The 21,575-nt window shown below is 40.3% G+C and overlaps 1 protein-coding gene across 2 annotated transcripts; it reads left to right on the forward strand.

Moving 5' to 3' along the window:
* The first annotated feature begins 3,426 nt into the window (after positions 1-3,426).
* On the forward strand, positions 3,427-20,592 carry ZNF831 (zinc finger protein 831). Of its 2 annotated transcripts, XM_021553600.3 has the most exons (7): positions 3,427-3,709; positions 8,029-8,077; positions 11,534-15,782; positions 16,279-16,421; positions 18,125-18,294; positions 18,415-18,566; positions 18,848-20,592. In XM_021553600.3, the coding sequence occupies exons 3-7, from the start codon at positions 11,565-11,567 to the stop codon at positions 19,697-19,699; spliced, it is 5,535 nt and encodes a 1,844-aa protein (XP_021409275.2). In that variant the 5' UTR covers positions 3,427-3,709; positions 8,029-8,077; positions 11,534-11,564; the 3' UTR covers positions 19,700-20,592. The 2 variants fall into 2 exon arrangements, with proteins under 2 accessions (XP_021409275.2, XP_021409276.2); XM_021553601.3 differs by lacking the exon at positions 8,029-8,077.
* The last annotated feature ends 983 nt before the right edge of the window (positions 20,593-21,575 follow it).

Consider the following 21,575-nt stretch of genomic DNA (forward strand, 5'->3'; position numbering starts at 1 on the left):
GTTTTTCTGTGACAAATAAGAAACAGATGGAAAAATGAATACATCTGTAGTTTGTGCATGTACAAACCACTGAACCTTGCTGCCTTTTTGAGTTGGAGCAACTGTTCCTACATTGCTTGTAAATGTGTCATAATGGAAATTATTACTGTTTGTGATGTGGTATGCCTGAAGAAACTACAGCTCATTAATCCTGGAGCTGATAGGACCTGGAAAGACCCTTCCTATTCATCCTGCACATCTCTTTTGTGGCAGAGGCACCATAACATCCTCCACATTTTAACCTTTCAGCTGTCAGCAAAAGGAAGATTTGGGCAAGGAGGAGGAACTGGAGCTCTTCATTCTCACCCCATCACTTGATACTTCAGGAACAAAGCTGGACTCATCTGCTTTTTCTCTGATGTCCAAGATATTTCTTGGATTTTAGGCCATCCTTGTAAATTAGTCCATATAACAAGCCTTCACCATACCTGCTTATGATGAATTAATTGTAAAAACCCAAACCAAATAAAGCCCCAAATCAAACTGTGTCATGATTCAGCATTTAAAACCTTACCTAACACACATTAAAACTACATTTGGAAAAAAGGTCTATGGGATTTTAATGGAAGATGGCTTGAGGTTGCTCTTTTTCCTTTTCTTTTTTTTTTTTCCTTTCTCCTTTGGGCGAGTCCGGCCCTGCTGTTGTGCTGTGGAAAGAACCCAAGTATTTTAAAGGAAAAATTCAAGTCTTAGTGAAACTGAGGTTGTGTCTGCAACCAGTTGAACCTTTTCAGCTTTGTGGCTGCCTTAGAATTTTCTCAGCAGCCCTTGAGTCTTTTCCCTATGGGATCCATTACTTTTGTCTTTAATTTTCCTTGAACTGGCTTTTTTTTTTGCAAGGAGACCCATGTTTGCTTCTAATGAAGCTTTGTCTCCCTTTTGCTGTTCAAACACATTTTTGTCTTTAAGTTGTTTTCTCTTGGTATGGCCTGACCAGTTTGTGAGGGCTATACTCCTCTTTGGGTGGTAGTTCTTGCTGGCTCAACAAACAGAAAAACTGCCAGATGAGTCTTAGTAGTTGTTATGCAATGTTGATAGAAGGGTGGTAGTTGGCTGTCCAGTTTAAAAGAATGTGATTTTTTGGATATTTTTCTATATTAAAATTTTCCCTCAGTGGCTTTAAAAGATTCTGCCAATTCACAAAGCTGTGATCTCTGAGAAAAAAAACAGACATCTTAAGTACCATGCTGGAGATGGTCAAATGAAAGATGTGTAAGCAACCATGATTTCTGTACATTCAAACTTAAGAGTTCATGTCTATAAAAGAAATATTGCTATTTGTGATAACCAATATCCATATTACACCAGGTGCTACTTCCCCTGCAGCACAGTCACCAACACCATGGAGAAATGGTGACTTGGAAATACAGCAGCTACAGGGTCATGAAATAGTTGTCCATGTCATATTGAGACAAAAATGAGCAACACATACACCTCTGAGAGTTACTGCTGCAGGATGTGTATTTGATTACTACACTTTTCAAACTGAGTTGAGAAAATGGTAATTCATTTTTTACAAAAATATGAATGATAATAAGATTGAGCTGATACCAACTCATTAGTAATGCATGATGTTTAACTAGGCAAAAGAGGTCATCACTGAGCAAACAGAACACAAAGATTGAGAGTTTAGGGAAAGAGTAATAGAAAAAAATTTCTTTTACTTCTATCCACACACACAAAAAAGTTTACAATGCCAAGAAAACAACCAGTGTTAGCAAACTGATTTAAGCAATGTCAGCTTGCAGACTACATCAGGTTGTGCAATGGCACTTGGTCTGCAGGAATGGAACCCTGCTGGCAGGCAGATTTCTTGCCTCTCCAGATATTCACTTTTCTGTGTCAGCTGAGCACACAGATATTTCTTCAGCAAAATTTTTCTGGAGCTGACCTCAGCTGTTAATGTATACATGGAAGAAGAATTTAAGTTTCTCCTGTGGCCAGTAGACAGACCCCACTTAGTGCCAAGTCAGGCTGTACTGCTGTGTAATAATGGCAATATCTGAGAGTTTTACCACACACAGAACTGAGGATTGTTTTTCATCTACTGTTGGGTGATTCACTGCTTAACTCCTTTATCAGTCTTTGTCAAAGTTTGGGATCAGCAGTCTGAGGCCCTCCAGTCCAGTCCTGCTGGTTTTACTGACACAGTTGTGCTGATTTGATGTTCAGCTCTGGCTCCTCATCTCTGGGTGAGGAGAAAAATGACTGCCAGGGATACCCTGCTGCGAGCTCTGGGTGGGGGCACCACCCAGAGCCTCCCCTCATTTACTCCCCTTTCCCTGTGCCTGCAGCTGCTCTGCTTTTCATTGTCAGCACAACACCAAAGGCAACAGAAATCCTGCATTATCTGGGGCTCATCTGGATGTGTGAAAAGATGGACACCTAAACCCCGACACCCCAGAGAGCACATGCCTTCTGCCCAAACACAAGATTTTCTACCTAGTTGTCTCTTCTCAACATACCTGGAGATACACATTTATCAAGTGTCAGTCATGGAGCAGCCAAGTCATAAAGATTCCTTGAAGTTTTCAAGTTCCCTTCTAAAACTGTTTTGTCTGTAAAAAGTAAAAAATATGGAAAAAGATATGTTTGAGAAGTGTTCTTGCTTTTCTGACAAAACCTTCCACCTGTCCCTCCCAACAACAGTGTGTTCATAACTGTTTTAGTCCCTGTTACTTGTGTCAGCACTTTTATATCAGCTGAAATCCCATTTTCTTCTCATTCCCCATGATATGACAGGGAACAGCCCCTTTGTCTCACTCCTGTTGGTCTCCAGTAGTTACAACAAATATTCAAGTCTGTTTTCTGCCTAATTTAGATCAGTAAACCTGAGGTGTTGCTGGACTACTGAACAAAACTGGGCTGCCAGCATGTCCTGGTTTTTTGGCTGTGTTTTGTGGCATTTCCAAGGAATAGTCCTGGGCTCAGATGTCCTGCCTGGCCAGTTGTGGAGTGGCTGCTCTGTGTACTGTACTGTGCTACTTGGTGCTACCACAATTTAGGCACCTATTTAGCATGTTCTAAAGCACAAATATAGGTGTTCTCTGAAGACTTTCTCTGGGGAAATCTGGATACTCTTCAGAAATACAAGCTCTTGTAGATTAATTAAAAAATAGCAGCAAAAAAGACAACAAAATATTAATACTATGTAAAGTAGAAAACCTTCCTAAATACTCAATTTACCTTTTTTTCTTTTAGAGGCTGAGGAAGAAACTTGACTGGATTACATCTGTTAAGTTAAAACAAAGCAACAAAAAAAACCTCAGAAAAAGATAAAAGGAGAAAAATCATAATTTTTCATTTGTGCCTGATGGGGTTGTGTATTTTTTTTTTTTTTTAACTGTTTGCAAATCTTCAGTGTAATGGTTTGAAACCCAGTCGTGTCATTTCTTTACGCCCACACACAGAGCTGCAGTAGTGCAGACACTGTAGCAGGCAAACCATATTCCCAGCATCGGCCATTAAAACTCTTCCTACACCAGCGTGGGCTGCCTGCACCCCCTGCTCTCTCTGCACACACCCCACCACCCACCCTTCACTGTTCAAATGCTTAAAAAAAAAGGAGAAGAGAAAGACACTGAAAAAAGAAAACAGGATGCTTCTTTTGTTTCAACGCTATTCCAGGGACCTGAACCTCTCCACCTGCCTGTGAATTGGCCACCTAAAGGTTAGCAAGTGTTTTGTTGTCATTTTCTATGGACAGAGAGAGAATTCAGTTCTAGATGGCAAGCCAGAAATTTTAAAGTTACAGTTGTTGGCTTTTTTTTTTTTTTTTTAATTATGATGGTTCTTTCACTTAGCAACGAGAAAGATTTTTTTTTCATAAAACACAAAGCATTTCAGTTCTGGCCCCACTTCAGCTTTTCAGAGGGTTTTAATCGGTATTTTTTCATCATTTAGTCCAACCTTCTAAACTTTAAAAGATGGATTAGGGTTATTATTTTTCTGTTAGAGCAACCTGTTGATTGCAGTCTGCTGGCTGGAGGTTGTTAACTCTTTCCTAACACGGGAAATGCACAGGAGCAAATTTGATGAAAGGATAAAAGAATTGAAATACTTTGAGGTTTTTAAGCACTAAAGATCCTATTTTTTCCTCATGGTCAAGCCACAAAGCATGTTATAAAACGAACAGATATGCTAGGTATGTTTCTTTTTAGAAATAGTGATGTAAATCTAAACTAAAGACTTATAATAAACTAGAAAGCATTTCTTATGGCTAGAGCTGAGAAAAGTAGCAGTGTAAGAAGTAGAAAAGGAAATATTCTTGATACAAATTGCATGAAGAGGTCAAAAAAGCCAATACAGTGTTTACTTACACATTAAAATGTGTTTTGGGTAACAATATTTTTACTAATCTAAGCCTTTGGAATGTTTTCATATATGGATATTCAAGAAAAGAAACATAGGAAAATATAGAAAACTGTATAATTATGATAAAACCAGTTGCTTCTATTCTGGAACAAAGGGAAGGTAAAGCAGATCCCGTTCTTCCTAAAAGATTTTAAAACTGTATTCTGGCACAATATTTACAGAAATAATTGTTTTAAAAAGCCCAACCTAACCAGCTTTGCTGATATAACTGTAGAAGTTAAGTGTCAAAAATATTTATCCTTTTGATACGGTACAAGAATTTCCAAGTTCCCCCAGCTGGTTTTCCAGTGCCTTTGTACTTTAATAGCACATGAAGAAGGCAAAACTTCAGAACAATGACTTGTACCAAGCAGCAAGATTTCCCAAAGTCAGAATTTGAGATGTGACTATGGAAAAACTCTAAAGGTTTCAGGAGATGATGGAATTAAACAGTTTCAGCCTGATTCTGCAGAGGACTGAGGCTCCCAACTTTGTTCAGGAGGTACCGGCAGCGTGCAGGCTGCGGGTGGAACTGGCAGAGTTGTGAGATCAGAGACATCCCTTAAGAACAAGGGGAAAGGTGAACTCACTACTTCTGTTATGAGACATTTCAAGATAGGAAGTCAAACTGAGAAAAGAGCAAAGGCAGAAATAGTTTTCAAGTTAAACGAGATTAACAGTCATTTCTGGGCTAACCAGGAAATGTGTCGGTTCCATTTTGCTTGTTTGAATTGAGAACTAAAAACTCCAGACCTGGGGTAAACTCACAAACTTTTTGCTTCCATCACAGAAGGAGTGTTTAAAGTACCTGCACAAAGTTTATTTCAGACCCTATGGTTCCCAATGATTTTATGGTGCTAAGATTGAAGTAGAAGTTTTGTGTGGTCTGTCAAGGGAGTTGTGCAGGCTGTCAGTGTTGGATGAGCAAATGGAAATTATAATCCCACTGTCTGCATCTTTCTCTGACAGTAAGATACTGTGTGCTGCTCTCAGCATCTCTGCCTTCACAAGAAAAATTAATAATTAGCAATCCTGGAAGATACTTTCTTTTCATTTAACTTTGCAAAGTTCTTTCAAACGTGTAGTTGCAGGATCTTTGGAATCAATTTCCTCACCAGCACAGGAAGAATGTTTATTGCTGCTTTCACTTGCTCACACCCCTGTCAAAACTCTGTAGGTGTCTTTGAAGGATGCAGGGTTTTAAATACCTGGGGTGGGACCTTTTCCACTTGGGACCCAGAAATGTGTACCAATGGTGTGGGGTTTAATTCCTCAAATCCTGATGGGGACATGAATTGAGAGAGGAGTACAGCCCCAGAACTCCCTCCTGTGCAGCACCTGACAGTGGGTTCAGCTTTGTGCATAGTTTAAATCCATACTTTGCTGTCTATTGAAGTTACCCGAGTTTCTCTGAGCAGGACAATATTTTGAATTTAAAATGAATATAAATAATCTTGCATAGAGATTGCAGCTGAGGAAGCAACACATAAGTAGATTGATTAGAAAGAGACAACAAAAATCACTTAATTTCAAACACAGCTAATGCAGTGTAATACTGGTGCTCTGTATTTTGTTACTTCTAGCCATTACAGCAGCCTATTCAACCACATAAATGGGAAGAATCACAGGATGCTGTGAAGGACCCTGATTCCAGAGTCATCCAAGATTTAGAGATTTTAGATCAAGCTTCAAAAGGTTCTGCTAAACCCTGAAATCTCTGTGATAGTGGCAGATATCCAGACAGCCAATTGCTTTTGCTGTAACTTGCTTTAATTAATTATGGTCTCCTTAAGTCTCTCAGGATAAGCAGCTTGCAGTTTTAGCATTTGGAATTTGATACTGAGTGATCTCAATAATTAATTTTAAATGCTTATACATGTTTTCAATTTGTCACTAGTTCCAGCATACTGCTGCAATTATTAGTACTGTTTAAATTAAGTGTCCCTTTTAAGTAAATTCACCTTAACTTAATAACAGTCAGTCTCAAAGTGTAATAAAAAATAATGGGCTCCAGAAATGTGATCAAACTGAAGACAAACTAATTTTGACTGGTTATGTAAAATGCCCATAATCATCTGTTTGTATGATTTGATTCATGCCAGTGTTCTATTATAAGATGTGCATCTTTTTTCCCCGTTGGTTTGTTGACTGTAGCATGCAGTAATCCTCCAGAAGATCTCACTTAGAGGTGAGAACACATTCCTTTAGGAAAGTATCTCCCAGCAGAGCTGAAACTACTTGCTGCATGTAATTCTCTCCATCTGGACAGACTGAGTCTATAGAGCAGAAGCATGAGTCACTGTAAAGCAGTTCAGAATGTCAAGTATTTTCTAGATTCACAGATTTTAAGTGTCTGCAGTGCCATTACCAATTACTGGGAGCATTTCAGGGTATGGGAGAAACCAGGAGGATTTTAAGCAGTAATCCTGGGTCCTGTTAAGAGCTTTTCTGCCCCTTGAATAACTATGTGACAGGCAAGAAAAATGGGAAGAACAAGACAGAAACATTTCTCCACCACCAAAATTAGAGGCCTGCTAAATCAGGGCTCCAGAAATAAATGGAAAGCAAACCAAACAACAGGCAAAACTCTCCAGGATCAATAAAGCTGTTTGAAATGGAAAGCTACCGAGGCCTCTGGCATCAGTCTATCACCAGAATTATTAAAAGAAAGAGCTCTCACTGAAGTGGATATTGGACAACTATAAAATTACAATTTCACCACCACCCAGCAAGGCATAAGCTGTAGGGTCTGAACTGGGCAGCTGCTTATCACAGCAGAAAATAAATAAAATAAAACTGAAAATAAAACTGTATCTTCCAAAATATGCTGTTCCCAAGGAAATTATAAAGGCCAGAGATGGCAATTTTGTAACATTATTGGGAATTCATATTCCAGTTGGGGTTCACTCAGTCTACCAGCAGAGGAAGTTGCAGCCATCCCAGTCCCTGTTTTAAACATAAAGAAGAGCAGCCCCTCCCAGGACCCCTCAGTCTGTTCACTTTGTTACCTGAGCACTCCTTAGGGACTCGACACACAAATAAAATCTAATTTTTTTAAATTACCTTTTTAACTGCCCTATCCTGTTTTCCCTGCAGCTTTCCCCAAGTTTATGGAGGTTTGTTGAGCATGACCCAAACACTTTTAACAATCCTGAGGCATTTTCCCACCTGGTTCCTGCGTTCTCCTGTCCCACAGGGCACCATTAGAAGAAGCTGGTGGACAGCACCCATGCTGGATAACTTTAGCATTTCATATGTGACAAGTGTCTTCTCTCCACCATTGTTTTCTTTCCCAATATATTTCAAGAGAGCCCTTTAGTGTAAAGTTAAAAGAAAATTAGCTTTAGGAGTATAAATTAAAAATCCTACCATTGTATTTCAGGACAATGCAACTGAAAGCTGAGTAGAAACTCCCCACATTTCAAAGATTCTTTTTAGAGCTCCCTAATTAAATAGTGATAAAGGATACAGAGAGATTGAAATACCACTTCATTTTCTTCTGTTTCGACTCTTCCTGTTTTCTGAAGGTTGTTAATGTGACACCAATGTAAAAAAAAAAAAAGAAAAGAAAACCCCAACTTCCTACTTCTAATCTGTTTCAAGTCTTTGTCCTTGTTTCTCTCTGCTTGCATCAAGTATTGACAGAAATGAGAATTTTTTGCTGAAATGCCTGGATCAATCAAAGGTACGTGAACTAAAGTTATTTCCAGACTAAAGACTTAATTATTTCCAGACTTCCACTTCTGCTCTCTGGCATCTAAAGTAGGGATCACTAAAAGCTTTTAAGAAAGGTAAAGACTCCTGGTATAATTTGGTATTTTGTGTATGTTCAGAATGTTGAAAACCTGCATCTGTGGGGTTACAAAAATAAAGGAGTTTTGTTATGTCTCCAGGTCATAACTGCAGACCAGGGTGGGGGACTGAGCAATTGAGCTCTGAGTCTGCTTAGAGACTGATGCTCTGCTCAGTGCTGTGTCAAAAAATGATATGAAAGTGCAGAAAATAAGTATTCATATGTGTAGCTGTTGATTTGGTTAATAATGATGAGCAGTTGACAGAGCATTGCATGTGCCATGCAGAAGACAAAAAACTTTTGATTGTGTAGTCCAAAATTATTGCAGCAGTGCTGACAAAATGAAACAAGTTCTATAAAATATTATTCAGGAAAAGGTCTATAAAAATGGAACTTACTGGATTTAAAATTAGGCTTTTTTATCAACCTCCTGTTGATAAAAACTACCTCCTGTTGATTAAACTACTTTATACTTATAAACTGACTAAGACAATTTCTGCTACAATGATTTTTTTTTTCTGAAACTGCTCCACTTTCCAGTGTTTCACAACTGCTTCTGGTGTGTACCTGAAGTTAGAATTTCAAACCAGGAACAAAATAATTGTATTTCATGGAATTTTAGTGACCAGTTCTGATAGCTTAAGGAATCAATTTAGAAAATTCTGAGCTGGCCAAATCCTGCATTTAGTTTTGTTTGTTGGAAAGTTTTTCTTATCTAATTAGGATCAAGTTCTTAGTTGGTAGTTCAATGCCACAAGTTACAAACAGCTGAGAACATGGGGTAGATGCTCAGTAACAGAGCCCCGGGCAAAACCAACAGAGGAAGTTCTACAGTTAGGCAAGGACTACCCTGAATCAGCCTTGGGGCAGAATTACTTCGAGATAAGCTATTTTTGTAAACGAACAAAGAAATACAGTGGCCTTTTTTGGAATATAAATAACAGATGTGAAAAGTCTGATGGTATTTGCCCCAGTAGAATACAAGTCACAGCAGCTTCACTCAGGAATAAAGTACTTTTTCTTGCTGTGAAAAGCAACAAACTACCAGACCTGGTAGAGATGTATTATTACATTCTTAAAAGTACATTAAGTATCACCATTAGCTCACTTGTTGAGCTTTATTTAGAACTTTACTTTAAATTTTCTGTCACCACTTAGGTATTTTCTTTGTAGAGCATTACAGAACACTAAAATGAGTCTCAGGCTGTGTTGTTGGCCCCAGAAACTTAACAGCATTAAGTGAAATTACAGAGCATCTGGTACCACAGGATTCCTATGAAAAACATCTGTCTGTGGCAGCCTTGAAGGGCCCATCAGCTCTGCATGGCCAGGAGGAAACCAGAGAGAGAAACAGTTTGTGCCACTGGAGCAGGCTGGTGGGGGAAATGTAAAATATGTGGAAGTGTATTTCCACATTTCTCTCTAGGGGAGGGAGGGAAACAAAGACCTAGTGCCTTGTTCTGTCTGATGTGGTACTTGTTAGATGTTCTACCCACTGGGTATTTGGGCTTCACTTTTCTTCTTTGAGTCTGTTCTCTGCAGCATATTTTTTCCCCTAAAACTTTTTAAAAAAAAATATTTTGGAAAAACTACTGCATACTTAGTTTGTATCTCTGTGGCATCCCTTATCATATGCTGTGTTTAAATTTAAAAGTGACTATAAAACTTAGAAACCACCTCAAATGGACTTGAAATGTTGATAACATCACTTCGGAAATTAGAGAATTCCACTTTTATTCTGTAGGGGTAACCACACTGTACAGTATGGGTAATAACTTATTTCTTTAACAAGCCATATTATTTTAACATTCTTGCATCATTATAGTCACTGCTATAATAAAAAGCCACTTAAGTGATTATTTCATATAGAAATGTCAGAAGTACATAAGAAAAGTCCATGCTTGATAACTGAGCTTAATTTATAACATTCATAAGGAAGGAAAAAAAAGGCAAAATCTAACATTTTACTCTTCACAGATCAGTTGATTTTACACGTTGTTGTCTTGGATGGAACCAGTAATGATTTCAAGCCACATTTTGAAGCAATTCTTTTACTGTTTCCCAGTAATTATTAAAATGATCCAAGGAAGTTACAGAAACACCACTAGAGATTATGCAGTAAAGCAACAAATTGCAGATTTCAAATTGAGCCACTGATTATGTTATTCCAAATGGGTTTTTAATGGCTGTTTGCACAAGAACAACCCATTATTCATAGCAACCAGTGCATCCAGTGAGCATAGCTGAGCAAGACTCAAATAAACATTTACAGATCACCTGATGTTCACCCAAACTGTAATTAAGAGGGGTTATGCCCCTAATGCTTAGAAAGAAAAATTTCACCTTGCTTATTTTGATAGTTTCCTCCTTTGTTTCTAAGAAAGAAAAAAATTTTTGCTGAAATAATAAGTGGAACCAGCACCAACCCAGCATATATCAGGATAGATTTCAAAAGAATAGGTTCACTTTTTTAAAAACAAGATGTTTTCATTTGCATTGAAAGCATCTAAAAACAAGCAGTGCACCATAGTATCTCCATTAATTATAGCAAATTAATTTGGTCTACACAAAAGCCAGCTTTAATTTCTCACACTATTTTCTTATGACACCATCTTTTCCACTTTGCAGATATTTATTCAAATTTGACTTGTAAAACAGAACATGAATTTCATTTTGTTCACGTTTCCATTTTACACCACTTGTTGAAATGTGTTTGGCCTTAGCTCCCTTTAAACTGGGGAAGCACAGATAATATGCAGGCATGTTCAATGTCCTGTGTTTGGAACTGGTTGCCCAAAGAAACTGTGCAGTTTTTATCCCCAGAGTTTTTCAAAACCAGGCTGGTAACACCCTGACAACCTCATCTGACCTAGGTGCTGACTCTGCTGTGAGAAGGTGTTTGGACTAGAGAAGTCCTGAGGTTCCCTTTAACCTCAGCTGTTCTGTGTTTCTGTAGTAAAAGTTATTTATATTAATGAAATTTAAAAAACATGATATAAATATTTAATGGAAATATGGTTCCAGAAAATGAAAATTGTATTATTTCTAGTGTGCTTAGAGCCTTCATTTGCAAATCTGAAACTCAGATTTGTTTCCAGTGCTTTGGGTACTCAGTGTAGGTTGTAAGACTGGTTTTAAGCGCAGTGTTGAGCGTTCTTTACGCTGTACTGAACTGTAACTCCCAGAGGAAAAATGAAAGAGGAACCAATTTCAATGGGAAAGGAAATGATGATTGTCTGTATAATGCCTGCATATGTGATATTCTTAGTTGCTAATCTTCCAGCCCAGCTGGGGAGGTGTGTGTGTTATTCTGCCCGCAGACTGTGCCCGTTCTGTGTCCCTCGGCAGGTCCGTGAGCACATGGCAGCCGTGCCCTGCCATGGAGGCGCAGACCCCGGCACGCCTCGCGGCCGCTCCGGCAGAGCCCGGCCCGGGCCCTTCCCCGCGGGGCTCGCGGGGCTCCTTGGAGCCCGCCCGGGGACCAGCCCTGCCCCAGCCCCTGTACCTCAAGGCCCTGACGTTCCCGCTGCTCCAGCCCGTCCAGCCGGGCTGCTTCCAGCCACACGGGCCCTTGGTGGCCGGCAGGAGCTGCGTCCACCTCGACGGCAGCAACGTCCCCCTCATCCTCAACCCGCTCGTCCCCCACGAAGGCACGGAGCAGCCTCAGCCGCTTCTCCACAAACAGCTCGGGCAAAGTCTGACGTTGAGCATAGTCAGCGCTTTACCGGTTTTATCGTCGCCAAGTTCTTGTGTAAAAGCATCTATTGGAAATCTAGGAAAATCAAAAAAATCTGGGAAATACATCTGCAAACACTGCGGACGAGATTGTTTGAAGCCGAGTGTCCTTGAGAAACACATTCGCTCTCACACGGGAGAGAGGCCCTTTCCGTGCACCACTTGTGGCATTGCGTTTAAAACTCAGAGCAACTTGTATAAACACAGGAGGACTCAAACACACGTCAACAACACCAGGCTGCCCTCAGACTCTGACATCAGTGGGGGACCAGAGCAAAATGAGAGATCAGCAGAGAGCACCACCTGTCCCCAAGGTAGCAAAATCTCGAGTAGCACCAGTGAAGACCAGGGGATACACATCAAACAGCCCAGTTCAGAGACCAGTGCAGCAACAGACACTAAGAAACCTCACGAGCTCTCACTGCCAGCGACCAGCTCGTCATCAGCTGCTTCAGAAAATCAAGAAACAACAAATCAATCATTGAATTCAAAGGCTGTTCATGGGGTTCCTGAAAGAGAACCTCAAAGTTTATCATCTCCAGGAGCTTTGCCAAATGGTCCGTGTCTGAGAAAGAAGATGCAGGAGCAAAGAACTCCAACTGTCAGTAAGCACATTCAGCTGCAAAGGCAGCAGGCAACCTCTTCAGAGAAGCAGTGGGATTACAAACCCTTGGACTGCAAGCTGAAGAAGTGTGAGAGCACTGACTCGGGGTATCTGTCGCGCTCCGACAGCACAGAGCAGCAGCTGGCATCGTCCAGTCCCTTGCACAGTCTCTACGAGCACAGCACGGAACTGGAAAGTGAAACTGCCTTCAGCAGCCCAAGGTGTGCCTCCAGAAGCACTGCAAAGCCAGAAGCAGCTGACAAAGCTACAGCCTCGATGCTAGAGAAAAAGAGGCTGGAAGAACACATTTCAAAGCTTATTTCTCACAACAAAAGTGTGGTGGATGACACCCAGTTAGACAATGTCAGGCCCAGAAAAACTGTCCTTTCTAAACAGGGAAGCATTGACCTGCCAATGCCTTACACATACAAAGACTCTTTCCATTTTGATATTAGAACTTGTGATGTAAATAGGAAAAAGAATCTTTCTCTTTGTTCAGCAAAATCTACCTTTGCACCCCTGGAGAAATGCAAGCCAATGTTTTTCCATTCAGTTCCCACCCAGTTCTCCACAACAATTGACACTGTGCCTGTTACTCGGAGCAACTCCTTGCCTGTTGTGGAGGCATCGAGGATGGTGCATGACAAAGCAGGATGCTCCAAACCACTTTCTCTTACTAAGCAGTCTGTAAACACAGGCACTGCTGGTTTGCTGCCTAGCAACGATCTCACTGCCAGTTCAGTGGATTTCCCTAATAGCCATCCCCGAGCTCTAGTCAGACAAACAGCAGTGGATGATTTGCCCCTAAGTAATGTGGCTGACCATCCTTCTCTGTCAGAGGACCTAAAAGGGACAAAAAAGCTTGGGGCTGGAGAAGTAATCAGTGCTAAAAATAAGAAAAACAATCAAAGGAAGTTGAAGATGTTCTCCCAAGAAAAATGGCAAATGTATGGAGATGAAACGTTTAAGAAAATCTACCAAAAAATGAAAAGCAGTCAAAATGCCAAGAAAATGAAACAAAGAGATAATAAAATTACAGATATTACAAGCTTGACTCCTAATTCAAGGGACTCAGGCAGCAGCACTGAAATAACTGAGGAAAGAGAAGGCAGGAGCTCTGCAGCTGACAGTCCTTCCTCCCTTGTGACCGCAGCTTCAGCCATGGGTAATTCAGGAATCTCTACTGATGGCAATTGTGTTCTGCATAACATGTCCTCTGAGGAAACTGCAGACAGAGTGTCCAACCTAATGGAGACATCACATTCCATAACTGCCGGAGCCGTAAGCAGCCAAACTTCCCCAGAGCTCAGTGGCACTGACACGGAGAAATGCACAGCAGGCAGCAGCACACTGCTGGCTCCAAGCAGTGCTGAGCTCAGGCTTCAAAATCCTGAGTGTCAGCTGAGCAGCCACGGGAGGAATGATGACTGCTTGCCAGTACAGAGTACCAACTGGGAGAAACCAACCCCTGGGAAAGAATCCAGTGCATTTGAATTAGATTGTAAAAACACTTCACACAATTATGGGAACTATCATGGGAATAAGCAAAGTGGCCAACATGGCTTGATGACCCCTTGGGTTCCTTGCAACAATAGAGAAACTGCAGGGAAATCCCAGATTTTGCCATCAGAAAGGAAAAAGCTGAAATTTGAAGTGGAGAAGACACAAAATGTGATTTCAGTTTCCTGCCCTAGTCCCAGTAGTGAAACCACTGCAGTAAGTGAAGCAGAGAGAGGCCATTGCTCTGGCACTCAGTGTCTTCCCACAGCTCCAATGAAATTCTCCACTAAAGCAGAGGAGCACAAATCAAGCACAGGAATTAATGAAGCCACTGGAGGTACTGAGAATATGGAATATAGGAAAGCAATCAAACTTCCCACACAAGCTCATAGTTACTGTGACATTAACCTTCTTTCACATCCTGCAGGTATCTCAAAAGTTTCACTGGTGGAATTTTTAGGGTCTAGATTAAAGGAAAGTGATTCCAACTCTTTTGCCTTGCACAATACAACAGATGGAGATGACAAAACATGTATTGTAAAAACAGGAGCAAAAGTGCCACTTCCCAGTGACAATGCTGTGGATGTGTCTTCTAAAAGCCATCATCTGCAATCTGATTGTTTAAGTCCAGTCCCACAACAAAATGCCTTTTCTCCAAAATATATCCTTAAATTGCCACAGGACAAGAGAGCTTCAGATCTGTCACCTTTGCTTCAATCTGAACAGGAGATGACACCTGGTACACCTGTGACAGACACCTTAATCAGCCCACCCTGCTCTTCCAGCTGTACATCCTTCCATTCTCATTCCAGTGATGTGGTTTGGTCCCCTTTAAAATCTGAGGTGAGACAAAAGGCTGGCAAAGGAGAAATTCAATGGAATCTTCACACAAACTGGAAAACTCCAGGATTCTGTTCACCAGTCAGCTCAGAAACCACAGATATCTTAATCACAGAAGAGAGCACCTTTCATAACCAAAACTTCAGGCAGCAGGATATTGCAAAAGAGGATTGGAAAAACAAACAGAACAAAAATAAATTAAATTATCAAAGGCAAACAGAAGAGAAGTGGATGAGTAAAAGTACTTGCTCTATACAGACTCCAAAGAAGAAAATCTGCTTTACTTCTGTGTATACAAGTGGCTTTTTCATATCTGCTGACATCAAAGATGAGAGGAAGGCTTTACATCACCTTTGCTCAGGAAGTGACTCTGTGATAAAGACATCAGTTTCTAGCAAAGGTGCAGAGCCAACAATCCTGGGATGGGACAGAGAAGGAAGTCCACACATCCTGAAGGATACCCCACCACCAGTGCAGCATCTGCAGCATTCCCAGAGCTCAAGAGACAACCCCACTTATTTTTGCCATTCTTTTGGCACTTTCTACTGCCACACTCTCAGCACTCACTGTAAAGGATTCCCAGTGCTGTCCCACTATAACAGGACCAGCTACTCTGGCACTTCTCCAGTGCCAGGCTCCAAGAGCACCTTCCCATCCCTGAGTGCTGAGCCCCGGCTGACCTGGTGCTGTCTGAGCAGGAGCCTCCCTCTGCCCTCAGAGCAGGGTGGCACTGCAGCCTCTGCCCACCCCTCCATGCCCCCCTGGGACAAGGAACCCAGCAGGGAATGCACCCTGTCGAAATACGACATCTCCATTTTCAAAATGAGAAATATCAGCAAGACTGTGGCATATGGCTTAACAAACACAAGCTTGAAAACGTTGGTTTCATCCTTTTCTAAAGGACACCAGATGCAGGAGGTAATATTAATAATTCTGTTTGCTTTCTCAAGAGGGTGTTATTGGCTGACAGCCCACCTCCACCCTCTTATTAAGAAAATTAAATAATTATTAGAAGTGTATTTATGGACATTTATAGGCATTTGCTGATACAGAATTTACAAGTTGTATTTTTATTAGTCTATATTAGGTTGATGCATCAGAAAGATATATTTCTGTGTGAATATTTAAGATTCTTTCACTTTTCAGAATGCTGATAGTGAGAAGAGTGAATTTCTATTTATTGATATTTTTCTCCTTTATGGGGATTTAAAAATATTTTTCTCTAATAGCATCTGTATTTCATTGTTTTCATTCTAAATTAATATTTGACTTAGAGTAGGACTTAAATATAGAGTTGTGCTACTTAACTCCTATGCTGTTCAGTGCTATTTAAAAAGTGCACAGATTTCCAGCTTCTCAGTCAATGTAATTCACAGTTTTCATGCACTTGATTTTTCCTCAATATTCTCAACAGTTAAGCTCAGACGTTCCTGGTGGTTCTTTCAAAAATATTTCAGAGCAAAAGAAGAAAACAGTAGTTTGCAAAAAGGAAAAACTCTCAACAAATAAACTCAAGAGGAGCCACAAACAGAAAAGGATTAAAGTCACCCCTAAATGGTAAGGAGTATGGCTTTCAGCTTTACTATATATCAATTATATATATAATAGATAATATAATACAATAATATATAGACATAATTTTGTTGTATTGTGTGTAAAAACTCCACAGAAAATAAAAAGTCATGCCCAAAATTCAACCTTGTCAAAACTGGGGAAAATAAAAGATAAGTCTCTCAGAAAGAGCTATTCTTATACTACAGCAGGGCCCCAAATGTAAACTCTAAAAATACCAATATGTCATTTACTATTAGGAACAGACTTTTCTAAGCAAACCAGACATATCCCACAGAAAGATGATGCCTGCTTAATTGACTCTCTCTGTGATTTAGAAATTGCTCTTATCTGTCAAAATTGTCAGCATATACTTTTGTTTGAAGGGGACCAACATGGTTCTGTTTTCAATTCTGCCCCAGCTCGGAGCAGTGGGCGAGGCCCTTTGTCCTTGGAAGATCCATATCCTGAGCTGGTATTCACCAGAGAAGGCAGGAGAATAAATATCAAATTTAGCATGAACTAACAGAACCATCTGTAGTTCAAAGGATCATTTGGTTTAAATAAAAAAGCAGGAAGAATTAGAGCATAAAACTATCAAGGTCACATTGTCTCAATCAGCACAGCTCCCATCTTTCAATGAGAATTCCTATCAGTGGAACATTTATCCTCTAATCTTTCAGGATTGGGGGGCAGCAGGATGCCTGATGAATTGCTTCAGTAAGGAACACATATTGTGTGCACACATCCCTCTTTATTTCATGACCAAAATCAGATTGAGTTGACTCCCTTGAGGACAAATCAGTGTCAGTAACTTAATCACTGTGTCTAGTTCAGCAAACAGCACTGCAATTTTGAAGGGTCATAAGAGCAGAAATAGAAGACTCAGTTCTATGTCACCCAGCCAAGTGACATTCTTCCAGGACTTTTTCCTGGTTTGATTTTCAGGTGCTGATTTGTTGTTATGGTTTTTTCCCCTACTGGTCTCAGAATTTGTTTATATCAAATTTATTTGTATCAAATAAGTGCAAGGATTTAATTAAGTAGTGTTCTGAAAGCTAAGGTCATGCCTATTAGTAGGTAACTGGCCCAGCTGGTAACCACTATATGTAATTTAATTTTCGAATACAGCAAACACCTGGATAAGTGCATCATTTTAGATTTACATCTTGCTCTGTGGATAGTGACAGTCCATTGATTTAGGGATGGGACTTTAGTGTCACTCATCCAGAGTTACTAAAAGATGGAGCCAGAGTAGAAAATAAAGCAGAGTTGGATTATTCAGTGTGGGTTTGCTGAATAACCAAAATCCTTATGTTGTTCCTTAGCGATGATGAACAGGTAGCACTCAAGAAGTGAAAAGGAAAAAACGCAACAACCACACAGCCTCAGGTGATTCCTGTGTGGTTCAAATCTTAGTGAAGTATATTGCTTTAAAACTCCAGATAGAAAAAGGATCCTTAATCCTTTTCTCTTAGAAAAATCAAGGATTTACTGAATCTGACAGAGAAAAAAAAAAGATAATAAAATAACTGTGTGTCTCTTGCCTAAAATCCAGCTTTTGTTTTTGAGTTGACATAAACAAGCATCTCCTTCCCAGTAGTAAACTGCTGTTAGACTTAATGCACCTGATGAGATGGTGTTATTCTCCCTGGCTGCTCCTACATCTCCCATATTTGTTTATCCCCTCAATGCCCCTGGCACTGCAGGTACAGAGGGAGGCACATCCATGGATTTGCTCAGCTGAAAATGAACCGGCTGAGCAAGAGGCCCTGTTTTCCCAACAGAGCTCTGGATGCTTTGAGGAAGGGCTGCTCATCCCAACCCCCCAGATTTAATAAGCCTAAGAAATGCAATCCTCCTCAGTCCAAGATGCAAGGTAAGTTCTTAGAATATTTGTGTGAAAATTGATGTTATTTCAGTGATATTATGAGAAATGTAGCAAGTTTGAGCATGTGGGGTGCTAAAAATCAAAGTTTATCCAACCTCTTTTCAATAGAAAATTATCTACACCAGCAAAAGGATACATCATATTCCACCTCAGACAAACAGCTTTGCAGAAGGAAAAAAGAAGCAAAGAATAACTCAGGAATTTCTTCCCATACTGAAAACCTAAACCATGTTAAACAAAAAGACAAAATGGCTAAAAAAGTAGGTATCGATCCTCAATTCCTTATTATTTTTTATTAACAGAAAAAAGAATTGTTAATTAAAACCTGAATTATATTGTTGAAGTTGAAACTATTTTGTATCGCTGATTGTGGCTAAAATGTTTAAAAATGTGTTAAAGGTATTTTTGGTGGTTAAAATAAAATGAAAACTTACTAATATTAGAATTAGCTAAAATAACAGTTAAACTTGAATCTTTTGGATGAAATTGCTCTGGACTGAAAACTTTACACGTACATTTTTTCCCCTCCTAATTCCTACAGGACATTTCTGGGCAAATCAGGGAACACGCAAGAACAAACGCCTCTGTCCAGAACATTACAGCTCCTCTAGGAATAGCTGTGACAGCTCATTCCTTTTCCTCCAGAGCTGACACATCCCTGCAGGAATTCAGCAGGGACGTGGCCATTTGCTGCTGGGTGACACAGCCCCTCGTGCTGCAGCCATCCCTGCCTGGGCAATCCCGGCCAAGCCTTCGGAGTGACGCCCTGGCAGACTCCTTTGGGTCTTGTCCTGAATTTACAAACACAGGCACAGGTGACCAACCTGACAGCACAAACCCAGAGGCTGCTGCTCCTCTTTCCTTACATCCAGCAGCAAGCCAGGAAAACATCTTAAGGGTAGTGTCAGAGAGCCAAATATTTGGAATATCAGAGCCGGTGATCCAGGCCTCTGGAAGGGAGAAAGCTCCAAGTGAAGAAAACACACATTCGCCTCCTACAGAAAACTCAGCTCCCAGTTCCCAGCCAGGATGTTCACGTTTGTTTGGATCCCAAGCAGAGTCTGTTCCTGAGACAGTCACGAGGGCTCAGTTACCCAGCAGAGTGCACTCACAGAGGGCAAACTTAGCTCAGCATCTCCTGGAGCTGCACGGAAGTGCAGACGAGAGCAGATCCCACCTGCAGCCCAATCCCTATGGGAGATCACATGGAACAGCTACTGCTACCTTTAAAAAGCCCCCAGTTACTCTCAGATCCCCTGAGTTCAAGAGTTACTCTGCAACACCCCCCAGGACATACAAAAAGAAAGGTTTAGAGATGATGAGGAAACAAACACGGGTGGAATATGATGACACAAGTAGTGATGATGAGGACAGGCTGGTTATAGAAATATAGCAACAGGCTGCTGCCAGGGCTTGTGTGCCAGCCTGGAAATGCCAGGGATCTTTGATCCATAGTTCTTACTTAACATCAGCAAAGCCATTCCTCTGTGCCAGAGGCAACACCCTCTTTGGAAGAGCCCTTCCTTTCAAGGACTCAACCTTTTTTTTAAAAAAAATGCTTACTTGAGGCTGGCATCACACATTTAAATGCAAGAGGCAGCCCTGTGCTCCTGAAAGGTTTCCAGCATTGTTAACGTTGCTGCCAGTCTCAGAATTCCCACAAGTGCTGCCTGCCCGTGGGTGTGTTACTGCAAGCCTGCAGTGGATTTGGTTACTTCAACAATGCAGCTGCAGCAGCTTCCTCAGCTCAGATTTCCTGGAAGGGTTCAGATGTGGTCCCTTCTCTGTATTCCTCTTTCTTGTAGTCACTGCCTCTGTACTGGGAGAGACATGCTGGCATTAAGGGGAGATCTGTTCCCTAAGTATCTGTGGTATTGGAAGAATTTGGAAAAAATGCTGGTCTTTTTCCATGTTGCACAAATGTCAATGCTTCTGTGTGAGAAATGACACAAGCATGCTTTGCTTTGTGTTTTGTGCCTTTTATGCCAAGATCTACCCAAGTATTCTTGATTTTTAGGTGGAGAATATGGGTGTTAGCTATTAGTATTTCCTTGTGGTAAAATTTCTGACAAGGATTTTATTATTATATTTGTCACATTGTGCTCCAACTGATGTCATCTGGAATGTTTCATTTTTATTGTAATTTTAACTGCAATTATGCCATTTTATGGAGGGTAAAGAAGCTATTATGGCATAGCTTGTTTTCTTTTTTTAACAAGTTTTGTGCTACAAATCCTAAAATTTACTGGTTTCTATGTGAATAAATAATTAGATATTTCAATTTGACCAAGTGTGTTCCATTGCTTGATTTAACAGATGGACACTTAAAACATTCCACTTCTGCATTATAGTCAAATTCTGTACTTAAATTTCTACTGTTCTTGTATTCTGATTCATACATAGGGATTAATGGATTAAACTACATGGGATATTTGGAGTTGCTTTTTAGTCACGCTCAGGTAAAAGATTAAGCAGATCATACAAAGAAATCTAGTATAAATTATCTGAAAAAAAAAAAAAATGTGTATGTGTAAAAAAATGCCCAAACAGCTCAGAGGGATAAACCATGTGCCAAGTCTTGTGCAATTCCTGTGTGTTTGGATCTCCTACAAATGTGACAAGGCTTGAGGCTGTCAAAACAGAGCTTCACATTTATCCTTTATCTTGTTCAGTATTTGTGCTCACAGACAAACTGGTGGGTATTGGGGTATTGGAGTGACTCCCAGGTACAATGAATTTAAATAATGTGAATTCAAAGAAGAACACAAATTGAATTTGGGAAGAAAAAGAGGAAAAAAAAGGGAGGAACCATCAATACTTACACAATATTGAACCATTCAAAGTTCTGGAGTGTTTTTTTTTTCTGATGGAATCACTCACAACTACAACTGGATTCTGAATTTGTAGGAAAAGCAGGAAAAGAAGAAACACAAAACTTACAGAGATCCCCAGATCAGTGTTCCCAGCAATGCTGTTGGCCAAGCACCTTTAGAAAGCACAGTACAAAAATCATTGCACCAAACCACACCAACACCTCCACAGCAACGATTTTCATCACTTGCCTGTGAAAGAGCTAAATATTATAATACATGGACATGTAAGGAGTATTCTATATAAGTTTTTTTTTTTTTTTTGGTATAATGTTTGTGGCTAAATGTCGTATTTTAAAGTGGAATTTCTAGATCAGTAATTCAGAAATATTCTAATGACAGACTCAGAAGTGTTGTGCAAGGAAACTTCTATCCTGCATAGATTTTACAGCATGAAGA

The sequence above is a fragment of the Lonchura striata genome, chromosome 17 (genome assembly GCF_046129695.1).
Source record: "Lonchura striata isolate bLonStr1 chromosome 17, bLonStr1.mat, whole genome shotgun sequence".
NCBI lineage: Eukaryota > Metazoa > Chordata > Aves > Passeriformes > Estrildidae > Lonchura > Lonchura striata.

Coding starts and splice junctions, on each gene's coding strand:
- ZNF831 (XM_021553600.3), top strand. CDS start 11,565: ATGGAGGCGCAGACCCCGGCACGCCTCGCGGCCGCTCCGGCAGAGCCC. Junction 16,422..18,124: donor ATTAAAGTCACCCCTAAATG/GTAAGGAGTATG, acceptor CTGGCACTGCAG/GTACAGAGGGAGGCACATCC. Junction 18,567..18,847: donor AAGACAAAATGGCTAAAAAA/GTAGGTATCGAT, acceptor TAATTCCTACAG/GACATTTCTGGGCAAATCAG.